Source organism: Lethenteron reissneri, chromosome 64 (assembly GCF_015708825.2).
Source record: "Lethenteron reissneri isolate LAM-NWPU_2019-01 chromosome 64, ASM1570882v1, whole genome shotgun sequence".
Taxonomy (NCBI): Eukaryota; Metazoa; Chordata; class Hyperoartia; order Petromyzontiformes; family Petromyzontidae; genus Lethenteron; species Lethenteron reissneri.
The window spans coordinates 10,301,967-10,327,694 of record NC_083842.1 but is presented as its reverse complement, the minus strand read 5'-3'; the positions used below and the strand labels follow the sequence as shown (position 1 = coordinate 10,327,694).

Below are 25,728 nucleotides of genomic sequence, written 5' to 3'. Positions count from 1 at the left end.
TCATATTCTTAGGTTTTTTTCGGTAAAGTCATGTATGTAAAAAATCAAAATTAATAAAAGTAAAATAAAAATCACGACGTTTCGGCTTGTGTTGCCTCCGAAACGTCGTGATTTTTATTTTATTTTACTTTTATTAATTTTTATGTTTTACCTACGTGACTTTACCGAAAAAACCTTAGAATAGGTCTGTGTGTAAGTCTATGGGACCCGGATCTCAACATCCGGGTAACTGGGCTCTCTGTCACTTTATGGGATCCGGATCTCATTGCCGGGTGCGCAGGAACCGGTTCCGCGATGGCCGCCCCCATGGCCCTGGTCGTGTGTGCCCGCTTCGTGTCGCCGCGTCTCGCGTCCCACCGCTTCGCGTCCTCTCGCTTCGTGTCCCAGCTTCTTCTCGCCGCGGGACGCCCCGGCGCGACACCAAGTGCGTGTCACAGTGTGTGTGCGCACAGTGCGTGTGTGCACACACACATGCACAGTGCGTGTGTGCACACACACGTGCACAGTCCGTGCGTGCACGTGTTCGTACAGTGCGCGTCAGAGTGTGGAGCTTCGCTACAAATTCTAGATTTGAAGCTTTCGTGACTGCAACGATTCATACTCTTAGTTCTTTCGGTAAAGTGACGTAGGTAAAAAAATGAAATTAAAATTAATTAAAATAATGCAGCAAATCTGGCTGTGACGGTCCCACCTGATGACGGAGACTTGTGTTGCCTCCGAAACGTCGTGATTTTTATTTTATTTTTTATTAATTTTAATTTCAATTTTTTACCTACGTGACTTTACCGAAAGAACGAAGAGTATACTTCGCTACAAACCCGGCGACCCGAGTTCAGTGCCGATTATATGAACCTGTACTGGGGCTCCCCTTGGTTGACTCGACCTCAAATACGTACCTGGTGCCATGTTTTAAACATCACCCCCGTTCCGGCCTTGATAGGTGCTCGCTAACAGCACTAGCGCCAACAGTCCATACAATCTTTAGCTGGTGCGTGTGTGTGTATGTGCCGTCAGGGTGTGCCTGCTATGCTGTGCGAGCCGGAGCCAGCCGGGATGAGGAGGACAAGGTGAAGCTCTCTGTACTCGGCAGCGCCTTCCACGGGCCAGCACAGGGCAGCCTCCCTCTGGCAAATTCGCTGAGCGTCAGCGCTTTACCAGGTCCACACATACACATTGTACACTGTATATACAGAATACACAATACACCCACAGTGGACAGAAACACACAAAGTATATCCTGAGCAAACATGCAGTTTACACATACAGCACATTGTAGTTACTGTATGCTGAGTATATACTCAGCATACTGTGTATGCTGGGACAGGACGTAATTTGAAGCATGATTCGGCAGCCTTGCCGGCATTTCTCCGTGAATGTTAATTTTTGGTGGGGTTGGAAGCCACCAACACCATTCCTCAACTTGACGGGAAGCCTAGCCCACAATAGTCTGGGATTCGAGGCTTTCTACACCTCATCACTATGTTCCCACATCCCCCTTTCAATTCTATAATTCAGAAGAGTCACTCCTAGTTATTGCCGTTTTCCTGCCCTGTGTAGATTAATGTCAAGTTCAGGTTAATTTTTGTTAACCAGGTGACTTCTCAAGAGATTAGCATCAACTCATTTTGCAAGTGACCTGGGTCTCCAAAATGAAAAACGCAAAAGAAAACAGCAATAAAGTCAATAGAAATCGAGTAGAAATTACGTCCAATGAGAAATCTAAAATATTGCACGAACATATATTAACGTTATATCATGAATTCCTTGTAAGGCAAGTCAGCGCGAGCAGATTATTCTTTGACTCATCATAGTACAATTGCAATTCAGTGAAAGAAACATTAAAAAGTTGTAGCGTGACTTGTACTGTACTTCTATCTGAACATATACGGATATGTCAAATGCAATTGCAAATGAAGTTATCCTAAAAATCGGCAGCTTAGCATACCCCTCTTTAACGGCAAAAGTGAGATTTCAGTTTGGCTAGAGTTCGTCAAAAGAGCCACGTCCCCACTGCACTTGTGACACATACTTAGATGGATTTCTCGGTTATCCTTTGGTAGTTGACGTTGACGGGATTGCCAGGCCCATCGCACCCGTCTGAGTGCTCTCATTAGTCACTGTCGTGGATGTGAGCGTGCCATGAGGGTAACCAGATGACTAAAGTAATTCTTCCCCCCCCCACGGCATCGCTCACATCCGTCTTCTACCACAAGCGAGTGAGTGTGGTTAATGCACCCAACTTCTTCGGGTCTTCTCGGCCACAGTTTTGCCCTCTCATCTCGACGTTTGCATGAACCCCTTTACACCAGCTCCAGCTTGGAACATTCAGGCTAGCCTGTCAACAATCCATCTTGGTTTTACTTTGCTGGATTGTGTGAATAGCTCACGGATCCTAGATATATCTGGACATGGTCCTATCCGTGAGCTCCTCTGGCTGGAGAGGCTCAATTGAGTGGGTTTTGTTGACCTCAAACCCAGCAACTGCATGCGCAAGCAGTTTCAGTTTGGCCAGATAGAGTGGGCTGAATAGGCACAGCACGGACTACAGCAGAGATAGCTTGATGTAGTACAGGATAATTTGAGCTGATTGTATTTGCCTATGACTGGCACTATCGATGTCAAGATCTGCCTCTGTGGAAGAGGCTCGTGAAATACGCTACTGAGCAGTTAGGAGACAACAACAATGGAGGCTGGAGGAGTAACGTATATAACAACGATCGGAGTTCCGGGTGTCAAAAACGAAGCAAGTTGGCACAGTGGGAATCACAGCTGGTGCATCTGCCAGCTATCTTTGATGCTGCTAGTCCTGAATAATGCACGGGCATATGTAGTACTATTCACATACCTGCATTTCCCATATCCCCTGCCTTTGATGCTGCTAATCCTGCATAACGCACGGGCATATGTAGTACTAATCACATTCCTGCATTTCCCATAAATATGCTAAATTCCTCTTGATATGCAAATTATTTTGTCGAAGCACCCTTTCCCCCCCCTCCCAACCCAGCTTAAATAGACGCTCCAAGCTCGTGTGCTGTTTCATTCAGACGCTGTCTCCCCGACAGACCTGGTTTTCACCTGAGGACGGCTGCTTGCGTTGTGGCCGAAACGTCGTGAGAATTATTTTATTCTGTTTTATTTTTATTATTTTATTACTTCCCTTCTACGTAACTTTACTTAAAGAACCAAGAAGATTTGTCAGGTCCATTAACCCATGACACCTGGGTCTGGTCCCATGACCTTTCAGCAAGCCTTTGGATACGTCGGTGGCCTAAAGTGCACCTAGCATGGCACAAGCATTGTGTGACATCTTCACTTAGTGACACATGAAGGCTGTTATCAGCTGTGGTGTGTTTATATGTGTCATAGATATTGTTTGTGTCTAAATTGATGCTGTATGCTGTGTATGCGCATGTGAATGAAGATGCCCACGCAGCTCAGATGGCGCTGACCCCGGATCAGCCAAGCTGCCCTCGTCTTCTCCGCGTCGCCATCATAGGCGCCCCCAACGCTGGCAAATCCACACTCGCCAACCAAATCCTGGGCAGGAAGGTACACACATGTGTGGGTTCCTGCTACCTATGTGTGCATGTGTGTATAAGTTTGAGTGAGTGTGTTACGTGTGCGTGCCCGCACACGTGTATGTAAATGTGTGGGGAGCAGTAGTATAGTGGTTAGCTCACGGCGCTACGAACCTGGTGACCCGAGTTTGATTCCCGCTCACGGCCAACACCAGTGACGATTATCTGAACCGGTCCTGGGCCTCTTCCCTTAGGTCGACTCATCCTCAAATTAGTTTCTAATGCAGTGTGTAAACACTACCACTGGGAGACAAATCCGGCTGGGCATGGCACTAGCCACCCACCTACTCTGGTGCCATGACAGCCTTCATAGGTGCTCACTAACAGCACTTGCTCCAAGCGTCTATTAAAGGTTATATGGGGGATATTTGTCTTGGGGAGTGGTAGTGTAGTGGTGAGCGCACTGCACTGCGAACCCGGCGACCCAAGTTTCATTCCCGCTCATGACCAATAACAGTGGCGAATATCACCACTGGGGAGAAGAAAGCGACTGGGCATGGTGTTGGCCACCCATCCCCTCGTGGGTCGTGTCGACCTTCATAAGCGATTGCTAACAACACGCGATAGCCTGTTAAAGGCTATACAGGGAGGCTTTGTCTTTGGGAAGCATTTATGTTGTGGTTCGTGCACTGCGGTGTAGCCAGGAATAAAATTTAGGTCGCTGGGTTAATTGCGCAGAGCATGAATGACTGCCACTGTTTTATTCTTTGAGTGTGTACGTTTACATATTAATGCGTGTGTATTTGCGCACGTGTGTATTTTGTGTGTGGGCGAATGTGTAGGTTTTCGGTGTGTCCAGAAAAGTTCACACGACTCGCTGTACGTCTGCTGGAGTCCTCACGGAAGATGATGCTCAGATCGTAAGAGCCATTCATTCATACATGCTCATATACACTCTGAACACTAATTCATATACACAATCTCACATGCACACACATGCAAATACAAAGATCCCCCGTATAGCCTCAATCGACTGTTGGGGCAAGTGCTGTTAGCAAACACCTACGAAGGCCGACACGGTACATGAGGGGGGGTGGGTGGCCAGCACCATGCCTGGCCGCATTTGTCTCCCGAGTGACAATGTTTACACACCGCACCAGATACTCATTTGAGGCTGAGTCGACCGAGGGGAGGTCCAGGACCGGTTTAGATAATCACCACCGATTTTGGCCGTGAGCGGGATTTGAACTCTGTTGGCCGTGTTCGTAGTGCAGCGTGCCTACCGCTACGCTGCCGCTACGCTCCCATTTGGGACACATTACCCACGTACACACACTCATCGTGCAAGCAGACACGTATAAACAGACTCGTGCATTTATACTCATAAACACACACTCTCACATGACCTCTCATTCGTGCACACACTGGTATAAACACGAGTATCAAATGTCACGATTACTCACCTGGCATTGCTTGGAACAGATTAAGATTGCTCGCAGAATGGTGAGACTTGGAACTGCGGATTGTCCAGTATTTTTTTGGGAGAATTGTCAAAGCGTGCAGTCGAGTGGAGATACCTTAAATTACCACTAGACTCCTATTCATACGAATGAATACTGGAATCTCCATAGACATTTATGGGATTCTTCTGATAGCTTATGAATTGGCCATATTAATACGGTACTTATGTTTGCACACATCGTTAATATACACGTACTGAAACATATGCATGGGCGGTCTATAAACCCTTTCACCCGTGTTCGATTCCCGCTCACGATCAATAACAGAGGCTAATATTTGAAAGGGTCCTGGGCCTCTCCTAGGTCGACGCAGCCTTAAATTAGAACCTGAGTTTTTGGGTAATGTATGATTTAATTTATCGAAAAAACTAGGTTGTAAATTGCAATATTACCTTATCAGAATATTTATTTTGGATAAATCCGATGAGCTATGAAGCTCTTTATTCACAGATGTAAAGTGGAGGTGTGTCAGAAAGCTAAAAGCACAAATGCTAACTCAGAGGCTTTACATTGACGAGAGCCTTACAGTTTACCAGCAATTTTACCTTGAAACTACTGTAGAAATATTTCATAAAATTGTATGAAATCGTACAAAAGATTTTTTTTTTCATAAACATATTAACCGTAGTTCAGCAGTTACACATTACCAAAGGGCCCGCTCAACGGGCCCAAACGGTCACATGACCACTCCTTCATCCGCACACGCTTGAATTTATATTTATAATGCAAATTTTAATATTTTTTTAATTTCCTTTATTCACTTTCCCAATCCAACAGTAAACAAACTGCCAGGTGATGCAAGTTGTGCCCAGTCCTTATTTACAGAGCTCATTGTTAGGATGCTCCAGGGTTGGCTGAACATTTATTGAAATAAATACGTGAGGGGTGTGGGTAAAATGAGGGGGGGACGTGGAGTGGTTAACATGTGGGGGGGGGGGGCGTAGGACCTACGCATGGTGGCTGGTGGGGGGGGTTACTATGTGTGCGTCCTTTTGACACTGGCCCCCAAGGGTCTTAAGACGTACATTTACGTCATCGGTTTTTCTCCCGATTCTGTTCAATAATACTTGGCATGAATGTACGTTATCATTTATATTGCTATGTCTTCATGTCGGAAAATGTACTCGGGCTCCCATTTGCGTGTTCTGAGATTCAACGGGGGACCTACCCTGCAACTTTTGCAGACTTAAGCTGTGCAGAAAACTGATCTGAACACGTCATTACACTGTGTTTAAATATCTTGCGTAATGCATCTATTTTAATGCAATAAACACACAGTACGCTGCTTATTTGGGGTTCTGCGTACGGACATGTACTCCACTACTCACGAAGGCCGATTATCTCAATGTGTTACCGTCTTGTGTTCTATGCATTAAGGTGCTCTTGGACACGCCTGGTCTGACAAGTCCCTCTCGTTCCAAACGGTAACGCACAGTACACAACACGCACACAATGTATGACAGCGCGTGCAATACTGTGCGTCCAACACACATCGCAAAGCACAGTGCGTGTGTGGAGTGTTGACACTGGTCAGTGGACTGCGCTACAAACCCAGCGACCTTTGTTTGATTCCTGCTTACGGCCAACGCCAGTGATTTTATCTGAACCGGTCTTGGGCCTCCCCGAGGTCGACTAGTACTCATTTGAAGCTCTGGTGTGGTGTGTAAACATCGCCACTGGGGAGACAAAGGCAGTCAGGCGTGGTGCTGGCCACCGACGCCCTCGTGTGCCGTGCCGGCCTTCTTAGGTGCTTGCTAACAGCACTTGCCCCTACAGTCTGTGAAGGCTCCACAGAGGGTCTTTGTGTGCGTATATATATACAATACGCATGTACATCTGCAATAACGTAAACGTCATTTATCATGAAAAGTATCAATGTATCTTTCTTTTCATGAATGTGTTTGGCCATTTGTATGCATACAAAACATCAATACATACGTGCTTTTGTATGTGGGGAGCAGTGGAGCAGTGGTTAGGGCACTGTGCTACAAACTTTAGTTCGAATCTCGGCTATCGCTAACATCAGCAAGTGACATCATTGAAACGGCTATGCTTTCTCGGCCTTAAATGAGCAAGTACCTGGCGTAGCATTTTAACATCGTCCCTGGGAAAACGAAGGCAACCAAGCGTGCCCCCGGGCCCCACCACCCCGTCGTGTGCCATAGAGGGCCTTGCCGTGTGCTCACTCACAACACTTGTCCCAACAGCAGAGGTCGCAAACGGGTTTTGATTCCTTACCCATACCCGGCCGCACCAGGGTCGCAAATGGGTACCCGTACCCAGCCGGGTTTCGGGTACGGGTACCCGATTGCGTCCTCTGGGATGAAGCCATGTTGCAGGCGCGGGTGGGTTGATTCTAGGAACTCGAATTGTGAGAAGAGACAAGACGTTGGGAAATGAGTGACAAACAGTTACTCACCAGTGACTCACGGCCTACCCGTACCCGTACCCGTACCCGGCCGCACCAGGGTCGCAAACGGGTACCCGTACCCGGCCGGGTACGGGTAGCCGGGTATCGGGTAGGGTACGGGTATCGGGTACCCGATTGCGACCTCTGCCCAACAGTCTATTAAAGGCTACGCTGAGAATCTTTATCGTTTTGTCCTTGTCTTTTCGCAGACATGGGCTGGCTCCTTCTTTCACCAAGGATCCTCAAGCATCTCTCGAGCAAGCGGATGTGGGTACGGACAATGTGTACGCGCCACCGTGCACTCGCGGTGTCTGCGTGCGAGCGCTAGGTTATGAAGGGCTCGTCATTGGATAAAATTAACCTGCTACAAATTTAATGATCGGTTCAGTATCGGATGAGACGAATCTTCTTGAATGAAAGATGACGTCACCGTGCTGCTCTATTAAAGACCGGGAGCAAGTGGAGGTCCTCGCCATTCTGGCAAATTGCCCGATGATGCTGGATGTAATTACCAGCGAAACGTCGTACTCGAAATTTTAAATGATGGTGATTCACTCTTCAACACACCGGTGGGCTAAAGTAGTGAACTATTAGTCTTTTGTCAACGTGACACTTTTTTTTAACTGTTTGGGCGTGTCGGGTGGTGGAGGGTTACGACACATTTATAAATAACGGCGATCTAACCCAAAAACCTTTATTATGAATAATATTGGTCGCGAAAGCCTACGTGTTAAAATGAATGGGACAATCGCTCAGTTTCATATGGTTACTACTGTGGCTGCATCGTGAATAGAAGAACTCTCGATGGGTGGCCTTGGTGTTCGCAAACAGCATTTGCTTCTGCAGTCTGTATGGCCATACAGTGGGGGGCTATACAGGGGGTGTTTGACTTTGTGTATGGGGGGATGGGAGGGGAGATTGACGTAGTGGTTCGTGGACTATATCGAACCCACAGAGCTGAGTTTTATTCCTGGCCGAGCACAACAATAGTGGTCAATTATATCTAAACATATTTGGCTTATGCTACTTAAACTCAGTTTAACACATAGGCTTCCGCAATCAATATAATCTAGGTTTTTGAGTTAGATCGCTGTAAGTATAAATGTGTCGTAACCCTCCACCACCAGACACAACCGATAATGTTTGTCACGCGAACAGAACATGTCAATTAGTAACGACTTCAGCGCGCCGGTGTGTTGGAGAGTATATCCACAACATTTGTTAATCTTCTTGGTTCTTTCGGTAAAATCACGTAGAAGGGAAGTAGATGGTAGCATTCAGACGCTGTCTCCCCGACAGACCTGGTCTTCACCTGAGGACGGCTGCTTGCGTTGTGGCCAAAACGTCGTGAGAATAATTTTATTATGTTTTATTTTTATTATTTTATTACTTCCCTTCTACGTGACTTTACCGAAAGAACCAAGAAGATGAATCCCTGCAGTCACGAAAGCTTTAAATCAAAATTTAACATTTGTTAACACACACATTTTTGGTTACGACACGCGATCTAACGCAAAAAACTTTTATTATGAATACTTAGACTCGGCCTGAAATTAGCAGCGAGCACACCGTGGTTTGTGTAAACATCAGCACTGTGGAGATAAAGGCAGCCAGGTGTGGTTATTGGACCATACCACTTGTTCCAACAGTCTTAAGGCTACACGGGGGGGGGACACGTGTTTGTGTTCTCTTAGTGTTGGTGTGCGTGGACGTGTCGGACCCATGGTTGAAAACGCGATGTCAGCTCGACGCCCAGACCCTAAACTGCCTCCGCAAAAACCCAGAGCTTCCCAGCGTCCTGGTGCTGAACAAGGTGAGTGCAAGAAAACGGAGACACGTCACTCGTTTTTGACGAGGCCACGCGTAGCTATGAATACGCCACGCCACATCACGCGATTATACCACCAACACGCTGCACACGTACGTTAACCCTTTCCCATTCCGAGAAATCTGAAATTTGCAGGGTGGGGGTCCCGTTCACTGCTGAATCTCGGAACGCGCGAGCGGTTCGGCATTGATTTTATTTAGAGAGGCCTAGCACGACTCTTTTTAAAGACATTGTACTCACCGCGGAGAACTGTAGTGACACGTCCGCACTCTACGATAGCTTGCGCCAAACTGCCACACGCCCTTCTGCATGGCCTCGGAAGAAAGACTGATCATGACGTACACGTGCGTCATTGGAACCGTAAAATGTTAATATCACCATTCTACAGTTAGTCCTCATTACTGGGCTAATTCAAAGTTGGGATGCCCCAGTTACAATACATCCCCATTTCAACGTGTTGGCGTTCACACTCCGCGTTTTTTACTTTTTTGGAATGTGTTTCGCTTAACGCACGCAGCGCCCGCGATAACGCGAGTCTAGCCTGCGCATGGCAGGTGACTTTTCTGAGTGGCGTGGGTGTTGGCGGCATCGTTCGGTGATGCCTGGGAGCTGGTACTGTAGCTCTGATGGGCTCTGCGATACGAGGCGCACCTTCCTCTAGCTCAGTCTTTGTTCCAGTGTCTGTGTGATTGTAGCGTCATCTCGGCAATCGTGAACTTTATCGCGTGAAATATCCTTTTCAATCCTTTAACAATGAGTGGGTGTTGTGTCTATAGAAGTACTATATAAACACAACACATGTCAAACGGTGTACTGTCAAACAAAAACAATACAATTATGGACTAGAACGGCATCCCCACCTTTGCCATTATTCCTTATGGGAAAATGACTCCCACTTTAATGCAAATTTGCTTTACGCTGCAATTTTCAGGAATTCAAACCCCGTGATAAGCGGAGACTTAAGGGTTTTTACAAAACTCCATATGTAGCTTATACATAAATGTCAATGTAAAAATACCAACACGGAAACCACCGGCAACCACACTCCATTCCTGGAACGCAACAATACATTGGCACAATAGTCACTGTACAGTATGGTGCAAAACTAGGACTGCCTGGCACGTGGCATACCTGAGCAGTGTGGTGACGCAGCTGATAACCAGCCAGCATGCTGTTTAATTTAAAAGCTTAAGGAAATGCGGTTTTCAAATTGTTTACATTTTTTTACTTTTAGAGGTTGCATAAAAACCGCTCATTCAATATTTATACTGGTATGAATCGTCAGGTTACACCAGCCCACAGGGGATTATTGTGTCCGTCCGTCGTGCATCCAAAAATGGGAGGGGTGGGGCTGGGTGGAGATTGGAGGGTGGGGAGGGGCTGGGTGGGGAGGGAGGGGCTGGGTGGGGAGGGGATGGACTGGGTGGGGAGGGGCTGGGTGGGGAGGGTGGGGAGTGCTGGGTGGGGAGGGTGGGGCTGGATGGGGGGTGGGAGGGGTGGGGCTGGGTGGGGAGGGGCTGGTCACCCCGTGGTGCCCTTATAAAACTCAACGTTTAACCTACTCACGCTGGCTTGTGCCCGCCCTCACAGTCGGGCATATTTGCGGAATACACCACGCCGCCGTTGACCCTGGCCATTGACCGAGCAACCCAACGTTCCTACCAGCTCCCTCCTCAGGAATGTGTTTATAGGAGTATACCCACTACGTGATTTTCAAGGCCACTCACTATAATGGATACCGTGAATTGTCCATAATGCTTTTAGTGATTGTGCCACAAATCGTATTCAACAGCGCTGCGTATTTGTCTGTATGTAGTATTAACGTTTGTGTATAAGTGTGCATTCCTGTCATGTAGTGGTCGGCGCACTGTATTTACATATTTGTCAATCCGAGATAAAATCCCGCTCACGACCTTAAAGAGGGGTGAATTGGTTCTGGGCTCACCTAGGCCGGTTAGCTTTAATCAAGTACCTGGTGCGGTGTGTTAACATCAGCGTTGGGGACACAAAGGCGCGCGGTGTTGGCCACCCACCCGCCTCGTGTGCCGTGCCTGGCTTGAAAGGTGCTCGCAAACAGCACTTTGCCCCAGTAGTCTGCTAATAGCTATACGGGCAGCTCTTTCTACCACCAACAAACCGAACCACTGTTGATGGCATAGTAGTTGACACGCTGCTGGCGTCATCCAAGTTACCTGGGTTTGATACCTGGCCATGGAACATATCGCTGGAAAGTGGTGATGTCACCTGGGGATCACCTGGATTGGCTCAGCCAATCAGTGTGAGTGAATTACCCGTGCTTGGTCGATGAGGTGGCCAGGTGTGATACGGGCAACACCTCCCCTCCTGCACCCTTGCACGCAATGATTCCCCACCATTAAATGGGTGCTTTGCAACGTATTTCAGAACTTGACGGAAATGGTCGTTACATAACTGTGTGTGTGTGTTATAAGTCAACGGTCCCCAACCTTTTTGGCACCAGGGACCGGTGTCGTGGAAGACAATTTTTTCACGGACCGTGGGGGTGGGTGGGGGTGGGGGGGGTTCACCATTGGCTCTTTCCCCCTTTTCAAAGAAGCTCTCCAGCGACATTTGTTTTTTTACAAATTTTGGCTACTAGGGGTTAGCAGCTTGTTGGCTTAACAACACTGTGACTGAGGCGAGTGCGCAGTACGGGAAAGAGGCACGGATGGAAGTGGTAAATAAAATAATGGGCGGGCCACGCGCGGAATCACCGCTCACTTCCTGCTGTGCGACCTAGTTCCTAACAGGTCACGGACCGGTACCGGTCCACAGCCCCGGGGGTTGGGGACCGCTGTTATATGTGACTAGCTGTACTACCCGGCTTCGCCCGGCACTTGGATTCACCACGACCGGCCGCCTTGGTCTCCCCAGTGGCGATGTTCACACAGCAGACCAGTTACTTGTTTGAGGCTGAGTCGACCGAGGAGAGGCCCAGGACCGGTTGAAATAATCGTCACCGGTGGTGGCCGTGAGCGGGAATCGAACTCGGGTTGCCGGGTTCGTAGCGCGGCGTGGCGCTAACCACTACACCGCAATGCGTTACGCTTCCACGTGCGAGGGTCACGTGACAGATGTGACGTCACAGCTCACTTGCCGTGCAAAAAATAAATGCATTATTGAGCTTCCCCCCCCCCCCCCCCACAAAAAAAGTGTGTTTTTATAATTGCTGCATGGTGTACAGTCTGGAAGGTACCCACATGGCAAATTTCCAGTTTGTTGCGTGTCGGGAAGTACGCTAAACATTTTGAACACACACACATTCCCAACTTTGCCTTATATATATGGAGATAGAGATTGTGAAATTGGAATGATTTATGGCTGGCTGAAGTTGAGTGAACTGCAGTAAAAACAATAAATTCAGTTTCAACAGGCAATTTGCCATAAGCGCCTGTTGAATCGCATGATGAAGCTGGTTGTATTCATGAGCGAAACGTCATTCTCAAATTGTAAATGTTGTGGGTTTACTCTCCCAACATACCGGTGGTTTGCTGAAGTAGTAGACTACTTGGCACTTTTTGTTCACGTGACAATCCTTACTAATTGGCCGTGTCGGGTGGTGGTGAGTTAAGGACATATTTACGCGATCTAACCCCCCAAAAAATCCCCCGTATTACGGATAATATTGGTTGCGAAAGGCTACGCGTTAAACTGGAATTCAGTTACAAAGTTATAGAACATACAGTGATACCTCGGTTCACGAACGCTTCTGTTCACGAACAACTCGGTTCACGAACAGAAAATTTCATAAAAATATGCTCCAGTTCACGAACTCCGCTTCGGTTCACGAACAGGAGCCGCGGCCATTTTAATGCTATTTCCAGGCTGTCACATGGTCGTGACTTCCTGTAGGAAGATCGTGGAGAGAAGAAGAGACACAGAAAGAAGTACTGTGAGTACTGTGAAGACACTTTCAGTGACTTTTTGCTTTTTGGTGTGCTTTTTAGCACATACAGTACTGTACTGTACTACTGTACTGTACAATACTGTACTTACTGTATTGTACAGTTCACCCGTTTGAGTGCTTACTGAAGTCATCTCAAGCAAGGTTAGTGTTCTCTCTTTATACATTACTATACTGTACAGTACTAATGTGTATTGTAATTTGTTTCATATTTTTGTGCTTCAAAAACCAAAAAAAAAGGTCAGAACGGATTAACCGGCTTTACATTGAACCCTATGGGAAAATGTGCCTCGGTTCACGACCAATTCAGTTTACGACCAGAGTCAGTTCACGAATGAAGGTATCATTGTATTGCAATAAACATCGTGTCATGAAAATTGCTATTGTGCGATGAACAAAACTTCGTCTCGACAACCCCGTGTGGTGTAGGTGGACATCCTCAAGGGTAAGAGCGATCTTCTGGAGATCACGGAGGCGCTGAGCTACGACGTCACCGCTGCCCTCGCCAGGGATAAACGCGTGGCTGCGGAAGAGGCGGGGTCTCTGCAGGAAGGGGCGGAGCTTCTGCAGGAAGGGGCGGAGCCTCTGCAGGAAGGGGCGGAGCCTATGCAGCAAGGGGCGGAGCCTCCCAAGGAAGTGACGAGGCCTCGGTGCCATGGCAAGGCGCCTCGGTCATTCTTCCACGATGTGTTCATGGTGTCGGCGCTCAACGGCGACGAAGTTGAAACACTGAGGGTGAGCACGCGTGTGCATGTGTGTGTGTGAGAACAACAACGAGCAGAGCGCCGGGTGGCTAATGCACAGCAAGTTGGCACAGTAGGGGGCACAGGTGGTGCATCAGCCAGTCATCTCGGTCATCTCGGTCAGTCGACCCGTGGCACCTGGGTCTGCCCCGTGACCTCCTGCCAGCGGGCGTTCGACACTTCACGTGGCCTCAAGGTGCACTTGGCCTGGCACAAGCGTCGTGGTGACGTCACCGCCACTTAGTGGCGAATGGCGGTTGTTGTTGTTGTGAGAACGGGGCTGAATAGGCGCTCGATGTCGCAACGTTTTGCTCCATGTGCTTGGACGTGGAGCGAAACATCGGGCATCGTGACGAAACAACTCGTGGCAAAATGGGAAAACACGTCGGAGAACGTTTTCAAGTATGTGTTATCTGAACCTTTCCTGGGCCTCCCCAAGGTCGACTCGGTGTTAAATGAGTAACTCGGGCTGTAGGCAAACTTTTTAATTCGGAAAATGCAGCCGAGTGCGGTTGCAAGCCTTTAAACCTCGTGCACCTTACCGGCGAGGATTGGTGGATCTTCCTTCCCGTGAGCGTTGAGGAGGTGCCATACCCTGGCCCGCCAGGAGAAGGCAGTACAGTAGAACCTCTGGTCACGACCATAATTCGTTCCATAACTTTGGTCGCAACCCGATTTGGTTGTGACTCAAACCTAATTTCTCCATTGGAATGTATGTAAATACGATAAATCCATTCCAGACTCCTACGAACTGTATATAAATATTGTTCTTTAAAGATTTTTAAGCACAAAAATAGTTAAATTATGCCATAGAAGTCACAGTGTAATAATAAACTAAATGTAAAAACATTGAATAACACTGAAAAAACCTTGAACAGAGAAAACTAACATTGCCGCTTCAAGGTTTAGAATCGTTCAACAAGATGATTGTTTCGTCTGCTACATCAGTCGGTCGAGTCTGAGAGAGAGAGAGAATATTCGTATGAGCAATTCATGTTTGTATTGAAAGTAAGTTAACAGTAATATTTGGGTACAGTATTGTTTTTGGAAGCATTCACCATAATATCGTATAAACGTTTACTTCACCGAATCATCGTATGAATGATGCAAGAGGTTCTTATGTTAGCGATTTACTTACTCAGCGCTTTCGCTCACAAAGAATGAGCGCACGTCTGACCGACAGGAAATTTGGCGCTTACAAAAAAAATGGCGCGGAAGGGGAAATCGGCCGCGGCCGTGTTTCATCGCCACCCGAGTTTGTGTTCGTGACCAGATTCAAACATTTTGTGAATTTTTTGGTCGCAACCCGATTTGGTCGTGGTCAGAAGCGTTCGTTACCAGAGGTTCTACTGTACAACAAAAACGTGGACTCCACCTGCTCCACCCGTACGGGATAGATTGTTTGCCCCCTCGCACACGTGCGTTTTCTCCCGCTGCTCTGGTTTCCTCCCACGTGTAAATGCTCATTAATTGGCCGTGAACATCTTGATATAGAGAGGACCGAAGACCTTGGGCAATTGTTGGCGTCGGCTCGGCGTGTGGCTGCCGCACCGCTTGTCTGTGGTTCCTCGCGCCTCTGAGTCGTTCTCTCTTTGAGAGTGAACGAAGACTGGGCATTATAAATGTAAATCGTTATTATGAATAATAATTGCTTGTGGAGAACACTTGACCCAGTGACTATATGTAGAACTAGCTGTTGTTGTTGCACCTATGTGTGTGTGTTACGATGTATTTACATTTGTCTGTATGTGTCGTGTCTTCGTGTGTTAGTCTGTGTTGTACGTGCAAGTATATGTGTGTGTGTGTACGGATAGCTACCATTGTACACCGATGAGGCACTGTTACTGTGTATATGTGTGTGTATACCATGCCAGCCTTCATAGGCGCTCACTTAAAGCACTTGCATCAAAAGTATGTTAAGGCTGACGGCCAACACCAGTGTTTATTATTTGAACCGGTCTTGGGCCTCCCCTAGGCCGACTCGGCCTCAAATGAGTACCCGGTGCGGTGTGTAAAACTTCGCCACTGGGGAGACAAAGGCGGTCGGGCGTGGTGGCGGCCACCCACCCCCTCGTGTGCCTTGCCGGCCTCCATAGGTGCTCGCTAACAGCACTTGCCCCAACAGTCTGTCGCATGCTATTCGGGGGACCTTTGTCTCTGTGTGCGCATGAGTAGGGCTATCTGCTGTCGCGGGCCCGCGCCTCGCCGTGGCGGTTCCACAGCTCCGTGCTCACCGATCAGACGCCCATGCAGCTGAGCCTCGATGCCGTGCGAGCGCGGCTGCTCGAGGTGCTCCCACAGGAGGTGCCCTACCTCATCAAGCAGGTGAAGTACACACAACACACACACAAAGGTCCCCCCCGCGCATAGCCTCAACAGCAGAGGTCGCAACCGGGTACCCGATACCCGTACCCTACCCGATACCCGGCTACTCGTACCCGGCCGGGTACGGTTACCCGTTTGTGTGACCCTGGTGCAGCCAGGTACGGGTAGACCGTGAGTCACTGGTGAGTCACCGTTTGTCACTCATTTCCCAACGTCTTGTCTCTTCTCACAATTCAAGTTCCTAGAATAAACCCACCCGCGCCTGCAACATGGCTTCATCCCAGAGGTCACAATCATGTACCCGATACCCGTACCCTACCCGTACCCGGCCGGGTAGGGGTAGGGGGAAGGGTACGGCCGGGTACGGGTACCCGTTTGCGACCCTGGTGCGGCCGGGTAGGGGTAAGGAATCAAAACCCGTTTGCGACCTCTGCTCAACAGACTGTAGGGGAAAGTGCTGAAGGCTGGCACGGCATTCGAGGGGGTGAGTGTGGCCAGCACCACACAATAGCCTTTGTATCCGCAGCGGCGATGCTTTACACACCGCTGCGCCAGGTACTCGTGTGTGTGGCTGAGTTGACATCGGAAGGCCCAGGACCGGTTGGGATAATCTCGTCACTGTTGTTGGTGGCCGTGAGCGGGAATCGAAGTCGGATTGTGGGATTCATAGCACGGCACGCTAATCGCCGCACGACTCTCCACCTATACATGATCAGAAATCTTTATTTATGCTGGAGGAATCCGATGAGCTATAAAGCTTTTTTTTCATAAATGTCAAGTGATGACAGGTCAGAGGGTTACAACAACAAATAATACAAAAACACGATAGGAGTGCAAAGGATAGGAAAGGTAAGTACATCACAAAAAACTAAACTTTTTATTTTACCAGGTAAAGCCCACTGAGCTATACTCACTGGTTCTTTCGGTAAAGTCACGTATGTGGAAATAAAATAAAAATAAAATAAATCACGACGTTTTGAACGCAACACAAGCGTTGGTCCTCAGGTGAAAATGGCGTAAACTACACAGCGAGGGAACACACAGAGGGACATGACACACAGAGCACACACAGGGACATCACACACAGGGACATCACACACACAGAGCACACAGAGAACGGCAAACTGCACGGAGGCAAATACAGCAAGAAGATGAGAGACGCGAACTCGGCAAACCTTAGAAACATAACGCGATGCAACCCGGTCGGCCAACAACACAGTTAGACACTAAACCTGGTTGACCACGCATTTCAAAAGACTGCTAAATCTTGTGTTCATCTTCTGGGCTGAACACACCAATGTAAACGGAGGATAATGACTCGTGAACAGACACGATGTACAAGGTAGCAGAGATACATACACAGAGAAGACGCACAGGGAAAGGTGTTTAGGGTAGTACAGAGGGACGCAAGGAGCAACACCACACCGAGAGACATACACACATGGAGAGGCACACACAGAAAGCCGCCCGGAGGGATAACGTACAGGGACTTCTTTCGGCTGTAGAGGTGGGGGAAGGGAAGGGAAACCGTGCATGGACATGCAAATACCAATGCAGGCCAACAAATGGGGGGAAACACATGGGAAAACGAAAACGGAGAAAGCACATGGGAAACTAACGAAAACGGAGACACCAAACACGGTAAACGAAATATCGAAGTAAAATTACAAGAAGTCGAGATACATATGTAAAGTAGTAACTCGGCAGGAGACGACTTCACGGGTAGCACACTCTTTATTTTCACCAACTTGTAGTTACACGGATGACTAACACCCTACTTCGTTACACGGGTGACCAACACCCACTTAGCTACACGGGTGACGGACACCCACTCAGCTACAACTTCGTTACACGGGTGACCAACACCCACTTAGCTACACGGGTGACCAACACCCACTCAGCTACACGGGTGACCAACACCCACTCAGCTACACGGGTGACTAACACCCACTCAGCTACACGGGTGACCAACACCCACTTAGCTACACGGGTGACCAACACCCACTCAGCTACACGGGTGACCAACACCCACTCAGCTACACGGGTGACTAACACCCACTCAGCTACACGGGTGACCAACACCCACTCAGCTACACGGGTGACTAACACCCACTCAGCTACACGGGTGACCAACACCCACTCAGCTGTACTGACACGGGCTCTTACGCCCTGTAGCCTTCCGGGACACACCCAGCCGGGGTGCCCGTCTCGGCTCTGGGTACCACCGTCCCGACCCACACGGGCGTCGGACTACGGTCCCCCCAGTCTCGGCTCCGAGCCACACAGGGCCCCTACCTCCTCCACCCCGTCTTCGGTCTTCAACTGGTTAACACTGACCACGAGTGCTCTCGCGCGTCCCCCTTTATACCCCTCCTGCGGACGTCGCTGAGAGTACCCACTTATCTGACCAATCACTGCGCACTCGCTACGATCCTCTTTTCCCAGCTTGTGTGAGCGCGCCTCACCACCGGCGCGCGCGTCCATGCCACGCCCACATCGCGTGCCCAACCCCGCGCCCCGTGATCCATCACTGCCGGCGCACGTCAATACCACCACTACACATACACAGAGAAGACAACACAGGGAAAAATATGTTTTGGACAGAATTGTAAGGACAACCTGCCCGTAGAGGTGGATTAATCTAGCATTGAAGCTTTCGTGACTGCAGGAATTGCTCCACTCATTGGTTCTTTCGGTAAAGTCGCGTATGTAGAAATAAAATAATTTTTTTATAAATCACGACGTTTCGAACGCAACACAAGCGCTCGCCCTTATTTTTCAGAAGCAACCTGGCCACATACGATGGCTCAACAAAGTGGATTATCGGGTGGAAATTTAAAGCAGCCAAATAAACTAAACAATCTGAAAATATAAATCCACACGCACAGATATACAAATTTAGCATTCTCAGGAAGAACGTAATCAACCAGGTAGGGTGTTGACTGTTATGTTATCCGACTCTCTGTTGTATTACATTACATTTCTAAGTATACTAGATTTGTGTTTCTATTTCATTTATACCTGATGATGATTGCTTGTGTTGCAATCGAAACGTCGTATGCTAGTATTTAATTTATTATTTTATCTTTATACGTGACTTTACCGAAAGAACCAAAGAGTAATTCCTGCAGTCACGAAAGCTCCAAATTAAGTTTATATACACAACACCTTGGAGTGCTTGGATGCGAGCCCCTGGTTCTGGGTTTCGTCTTGCACAGGTGATTCACGGTGGCCACATGGGGCCACTGAGAAGCTGGCCCCACTAACGCCGTGACGTTTGTCCACACAGAGCGTGTTGCACTGGGAGGAGGGGCCCAGTGGGGAGCTGCATATCATCCAGCAGCTGACCGTCACCAAGAACTCCCACATGGTTGGTAACATCACCGACATTACGGACATGGCCACGTTACCGATATCAACACCATGACCAGCAACACAGACTTCACCAGAAATGACTGGCATCACCGATACCGCCAATATCACTGACATCGCCAACGTCATTGATATCGCCACCTTCACTGATAATAACACCATCACCAACATCGTCACGAACAGTGCCACCATCAGCGATGTCACCAGCATCACTGACATCACCAGCGGTAAACATCACCGGCCTCACCGACGGCATCACCACACCATCGCCAGCATTATCCCCACGTCGTCACCGACATGACCCACATTAGTGCACCGTGTGTCGTATGGCGACTGTCATAAGGCTACCATTGTCATCGTTATAGCAAGTTCAATATTGTCGTGCTGGGCCATCGAAATATTTAAATAATGGATCACTCTAACCATTATCCAGTACAATACACGAACAATCGAATAACACGAGAAAAAAAAGCCTCGCTCACCTATTAGTTCCCATGTGTGCCGCTGAACGGGAGGTCATGGGCAGGGCTTTATGACATCATTGACATCATCATCATCGTCGTCAGCCAGATCGCAGTGCTGGCGGTGTTATTGGCCACCGCTGTTGTGACGGATGGTTTGTTGGGTCCTGTCGAGTACGTTGTCTTATAACACTGGTCAACAAAAAAAAAAACATTTTTTTCTGGCCTGGACTTTTGCAGCTGTTTTAAAACTAATTTCAGGGTGCTGATTCCAAATCTGATCTCAGATTTGCTCTATCACATCATATTTTTAAATCCTTTATATTAAGTTCACTTGCTTGCTTGCTTAGGACCTTGCAAATCTTTCGGTCGTTTTTTAACCCACTTCCCGTGATCCAATCGAGCTGACATTTTCCACACAGACTCGTTGTGCGTGACAATTAATTTTGGTGAAAATATTTTTCCAAAATTTTACACTTTTTAGGAAAAAAATATGATATTTAATTACCAATTGCTTAATGGTGGCAGGCAATCATCTGACCCATCGGTGGCAACCATCTCAAGCCAGAGGACGAGGGGACTCTAGCCACCACGCATATAAAGGATTTATAGTAAAAAAACTTTGTTTTTACGGGTTAATATTTATGCTATCGGCATACCCCATTTTCAATGATTTTACCCGAAATTAACTCTGTCACTTATGATTGCAAGTTGTTGCGAGTCAGTGACTGCTTTAGTGTTAAAATATGGTGCAGTATTTTTAGGATAGTGTGTTTATAATATCATTTTATGTAGATATCCACATTTATTTAATATTTTTCTTCTGCAGCTTTTATTTAAAATGCAATCTTTGATATCTCAAAAACCTGATGTGATAGACAAAAACTGATACCAGATTTGGAATCGGCACCCCAAAATCACATTAAACCCGTTGGAATACCTCTTGCCAGAAAAAGTGTTGACCAGTGCAATTGTTATCTTTGCTGTCGCGAGTGCCTTAATGTGCGACACGTGATTATTGGCCTTGTTGGTGCTGTACAAGATGCTGCGTTGTGCGTGCTATATTGTGTACGTCTGCTGTTGCCGTTGCTGCAGCGGATGCTGCTGGGGCGTGGAGGAGCGTGCGTGGCGGCCGTGTCACGCTTGGCTCAGTGGGATCTGAGCTCCCTCTTCATGTGCGACGTGCGGCTCAACCTCTCCGTCAAGCTCATCTCGTGATCGCCTGTGACGACCACCACCAGCAGCAGCAGCAGCAGCAGCCTCGTGGCTACTCAAGAGCAGAGGTCGCAAACGGGTTTTGATTCCTTACCCGTACCCGGCCGCACCAGGGTCGTAAACGGGTACCCGTACCCGGCCGTACCCGTACCCGGCCGGGTGTCGGGTAGCGTACGGGTATCGGGTACCCGATTGCGACCTCTGGGATGAAGCCATGTTGCAGGCGCGTGTGGGTTGATTCTAGGAACTTGAATTGTGAGAAGAAACAAGACGTTGGGAAATGAGTGACAAACAGTTACTCACCAGTGACTCACGGCCTACCCTTACCCGTACCCGGCCGCACCAGGGTCGCAAACGGGTACCCGTACCCGGCCGGGTACGGGTAGCCGGGTATCGGGGGGTAGGGTACGGGTATCGGGTACCCGATTGCGACCTCTGCTCAAGACTACTCCTTCACCATCCCCGCGACTGCCAAACAGCTGCATCGTGTGACACGTTGTGACCTCCCGTGACTACCAACGGCAGCCTTGGCGGCCGCAGCCCCATGCCTGCGTGACTACCAGCTTCTCGCCTGTGACTCGTCATGCCCGCTTGTCCGCTGGTAACGCCGGCAGTGACCACCATCACCGTCGTCACAATGTGCAAGACACTTTTTCATGAGCGGTCCTATATTGGGATGTTTGAGCAATTGTATTTGAAGGAACGCTTGACCACTATGGTCGTCATCGTCGTCATCGTCACCATCATCGCTGTGACCACCAAAACCGTACGCCAGCGGTGGCCAATAACACCAAGCACTACGATCGATTCTGGTGGATCTCAGCAGGGCTGCGTGATCCACCAGAAAGCCATCTCCAAAAATTGCCAATAGATTACAGACGCAAAGTACTAGCGCCATTTATTGGTAAAAGTTATCCTTTCTTTCAACGTAGAAATTCTTAGGGATTTTGAATGTGATCGGCCATCATGAAATTGTCTTTTGCTTATGTAAGTGTCCGTTCTGATTTGTCCTGAGATCCTCAAAATTTTTTGCGATCGCATTTCAGGTATTGGTCACTACTGCTATAGACTTCGTGACATCTTGATTACGCGCCACTGCACATAGCTTAGCTCTGGGATGGATCTATCTTGGGAGGTGGGTGGTGGTAACACCTTCGATTAGCACGGTTGGCTACGTACGGTGCGAAATAAGTTGTGCATATGGACATACAAACGCCGAGAAGTGCGAACTGTGTCGGTAAAGAAAATGAGCGGTGTAATTCGAACGCAGGGTAAAACACACCACCACCAGCAGCAGCACGTGTAGAAGACACCACGGCACACCATGCAATCCACGTGAGAGGGGAGTTGCAAAGTGAAGCGTGTTGTTGATGCTGTATAAGATTATGCGGGGCAGCTAGAACAACCGAAATTCCACTTCACCTCGTCACGCACGTGACCGCCAGTGAATCGGCCCAGTGACTTGCAGCACCATCCTCGCAGCGACTAACTGCAGCCCCGTTAACATCCCTGACGATGGGGGAAGGTTTCACCCACCCTCTCCGCAGGCAGTCTGTGAATTGTCAAAATTCACGCCTGCGATTCAATCAAAGGATCAAATCTTTGTCTCGTTTTTACCATCTCTTGTTTGTATAATTCCTCACACGCCATGTTTCTCGTCTAGTTTTGTTCGCTATGAAACCTAAATGTAACGGCATGCAATCCGCATACGTCGTAAATTGTCAGTTCTCTGCACGCGATTCGATGCGTGTGTATTGCGAGTGCAACAATTGACTTTATTCGATCAGTCGTCACATCGATACGTTGCCAGTGACTGCCCTTGACAGCTGTGATTAGCAATACCAGCCCGTGACTGCCTGTGACAACCAACACCTGGTCCTGTCTGTACCAACTCTGCTATAATTTACTCTGAATACCCGTGACCATCACTGCAGACATGGGTTCGATTATTTTAAGTAATATATAATGGAAATTTTTACACCGAAGTAAAATGTCTTTCCAGAGGGGGTGAGAATCGATGATTTATGTTTATCATATGCGAATGATACTCCTGTTACATTTAGGTAGTTTCCCTAAATTACTGTGCAATCTATAATGCTAACTTATCAAATGTGCATTAATTAGCCTTATCATTTTAACTGCAATGTTACTCTGAACTACTGTACAAAAACGCGGTCTTACAATAAAAAAAAACATCTAAAAGAATTTAAAAACAAAAAAACATGGAAATGTTGTCGGTGGGAATATTAATAAGTATAACCCGTAAAAACAAAGTTTTTCACTATAAATCCTTTATATGCGTGGCGGCTAGAGTCCTCTCGTCCGCTGGCTTGAGATGGCTGTCACCTATGGGATCAGATGATTGCATTGCACCATTAAGCAATTGGTAATTAAATATAATATTTTTGTCCTAAAAAGTGTAAAATTTTGGGAAAATTTTTTTCACGAACATTAATTGTCTCGCACAACGAGACTGTGTGCAAAATGTCAGCTCGATTGGATCACGGGAAGTGGGTTAAAAAAACGACCGAAAGTTTAAACCGCATACGGTAAGTCATCGCTTAACGTGCGTTCACACAACACGGTATTCGCCGTCACGCCGTTCTTCGATCGGGGCAAACACTTTTCGCGCTAAGCGGAACGCGCGCTTCATGTTTCTGCGCGGTCAGCGACGAACTACTTAGACGTGCGGCTGAGGGTGATGATAAGAGTACGCGGAATGATGCAGGAAAGTCACGTAGGTATAATATGAAATAAAATAAATAACGACGTTTCGGGCGCAACACAAGCGTCCATCATCAGCAGCAGGCCATGCTTTTTCCCACCTGATGACGGATGCTTGTGTTGCGCCCGAAACGTGATTTCTTTTATACCTACGTGACTTTACCGAAAGAACCAAAGAGTATGGTGTACCCTCAGGTGTTTGTGCCGCTCTCTTACTGCGTGTGCATCGTCCATCGTGAAACTTCATCATTACATGATGGGGGAAATAGTTTTCGCTTAACGAATTTATTTTTTTCTTCGCTAAACGCGGCACTTTTTTCAGAACGCATCTCTCGCGTTAACCGAGGACTTTTGCTGTACTCGGGTTTAGTGGCATACATCATCCTGGTAGGAAACTCCTGGTTACACCAGCCCACGGGATTATTGTGTCCATCCGTCCGTCGTGCAGGTAAGGGCTGGGTGGGGAGGGGGAGGGGCTGGGTGGGGAGGGGAGGGTCTTGGTGGGGATGGTGGGGCTGGGAGGGGTGGGGCTGGGTGGGGCTGGGTGGGGGGTGGGAGGGGTGGGGCTGGGTGGGGAGGGGCTGGTCACCCCGTGGTGACCTTATAAAACTCAACGTTTAACCTACTCACGCCGGCTTGTGCCCACCCTCAGTCGAGCATATTTGTGGAATACACCACGCCGCCGTTGACCCTGGCCATTGACCGAGCAACCCAACGTTCCTACCAGCTCCCTCCGCAGGAATGTGTGTAACTTCGCTTATTGACTTTGACATGCTTTTCTCATCAACTTTAACATGCTATTCTTGGTTACACAGACTGACATTAACTTGCAAATTTTTGTATTAACTTTTACATGCTTCTCTCGTCAAAATACATATGCTAATCATACGCGCTACAGAAGCTCATTAACTTTGCACTATAATCCAACATGTTCCTCTAAGTTAATTTCCTTTCACATGCCACGCTATTTATTACCTTGACACTATAATACCCCATTAACACTACTTCGGCTACCTTTGTTCTCAAAAACTTCAACTGCTGCTGATAACGGCGTCTCTTCACAAGGCAGCAGACATCGCGGCTGTCACGATTTGCACCTGAAGACGATGGCTTGTGTGTTGCTATCGAAACGTCGTGATTTCTTTTGTTTTATTTCCACCTACGTGACTTTACCGAAAGAACCAAATGGTATAGATAAATAACTTTTCAAAGTGACACGGTCGCAGCGCCTTACCATTTGTTCTAGATTTGAAGCTTTCGTGACTGCAAGGATTCATATTCTTGGGTTTTTTCGGTAAAGTCACGTAGGTAAAAATTTTAAATTAATAAAAATAAAATAAAAAATCACGACGTTTCGGAGGCAACACAAGCTTCCGTCTTCAGGTGGAACCGTCACGGCACGATAGCTGTATCAGGTGAGAGAAATTCCAAGAAAACAGTCCCTGTCTTGATACAGCTATCGTGCTGTGACGGTTCCACCTGAAGACGGAAGCTTGTGTTGCCTCCGAAACGTCGTGATTTTTATTTCATTTTTATTTTATTAATTTTTATTTTTTACCTACGTGACTTTACCGAAAAAACCCTAGAATAATTATTACCATTCTTTTTAATTCTCGCAACTGGAACATAGCACAATTAAGTGCGACACCCAAATGTAAAAAAAACGTCATGTTTTCGTGCGGTTGTG

General features: G+C 47.8%; 1 protein-coding gene across 2 annotated transcripts; it reads left to right on the top strand.

The window, feature by feature from the left end:
- The first annotated feature begins 278 nt into the window (after nt 1-278).
- Nucleotides 279-23,983, top strand: LOC133359192 (GTPase Era, mitochondrial-like). 2 transcript variants are annotated; one of them, XM_061577616.1, is made up of 12 exons: nt 279-424; nt 1,015-1,158; nt 3,425-3,552; nt 4,364-4,441; nt 6,419-6,465; nt 7,661-7,722; nt 9,146-9,264; nt 13,631-13,936; nt 16,120-16,269; nt 19,559-19,639; nt 21,198-21,362; nt 21,751-23,983. In XM_061577616.1, the coding sequence occupies exons 1-11, from the start codon at nt 295-297 to the stop codon at nt 21,318-21,320; spliced, it is 1,368 nt and encodes a 455-aa protein (XP_061433600.1). In that variant the 5' UTR covers nt 279-294; the 3' UTR covers nt 21,321-21,362; nt 21,751-23,983. The 2 variants fall into 2 exon arrangements, with proteins under 2 accessions (XP_061433600.1, XP_061433599.1); XM_061577615.1 differs by having other exon boundaries at nt 21,198-23,983.
- The last annotated feature ends 1,745 nt before the right edge of the window (nt 23,984-25,728 follow it).

Bases quoted from the DNA above. Each gene is read 5' to 3' on its own strand.
- LOC133359192 (XM_061577616.1), top strand. From the start codon at position 295: ATGGCCGCCCCCATGGCCCTGGTCGTGTGTGCCCGCTTCGTGTCGCCG. The intron at 3,553-4,363 runs GTACACACATGT...GCGAATGTGTAG, and splicing joins ACCAAATCCTGGGCAGGAAG to GTTTTCGGTGTGTCCAGAAA. The intron at 13,937-16,119 runs GTGAGCACGCGT...GCGCATGAGTAG, and splicing joins ACGAAGTTGAAACACTGAGG to GGCTATCTGCTGTCGCGGGC.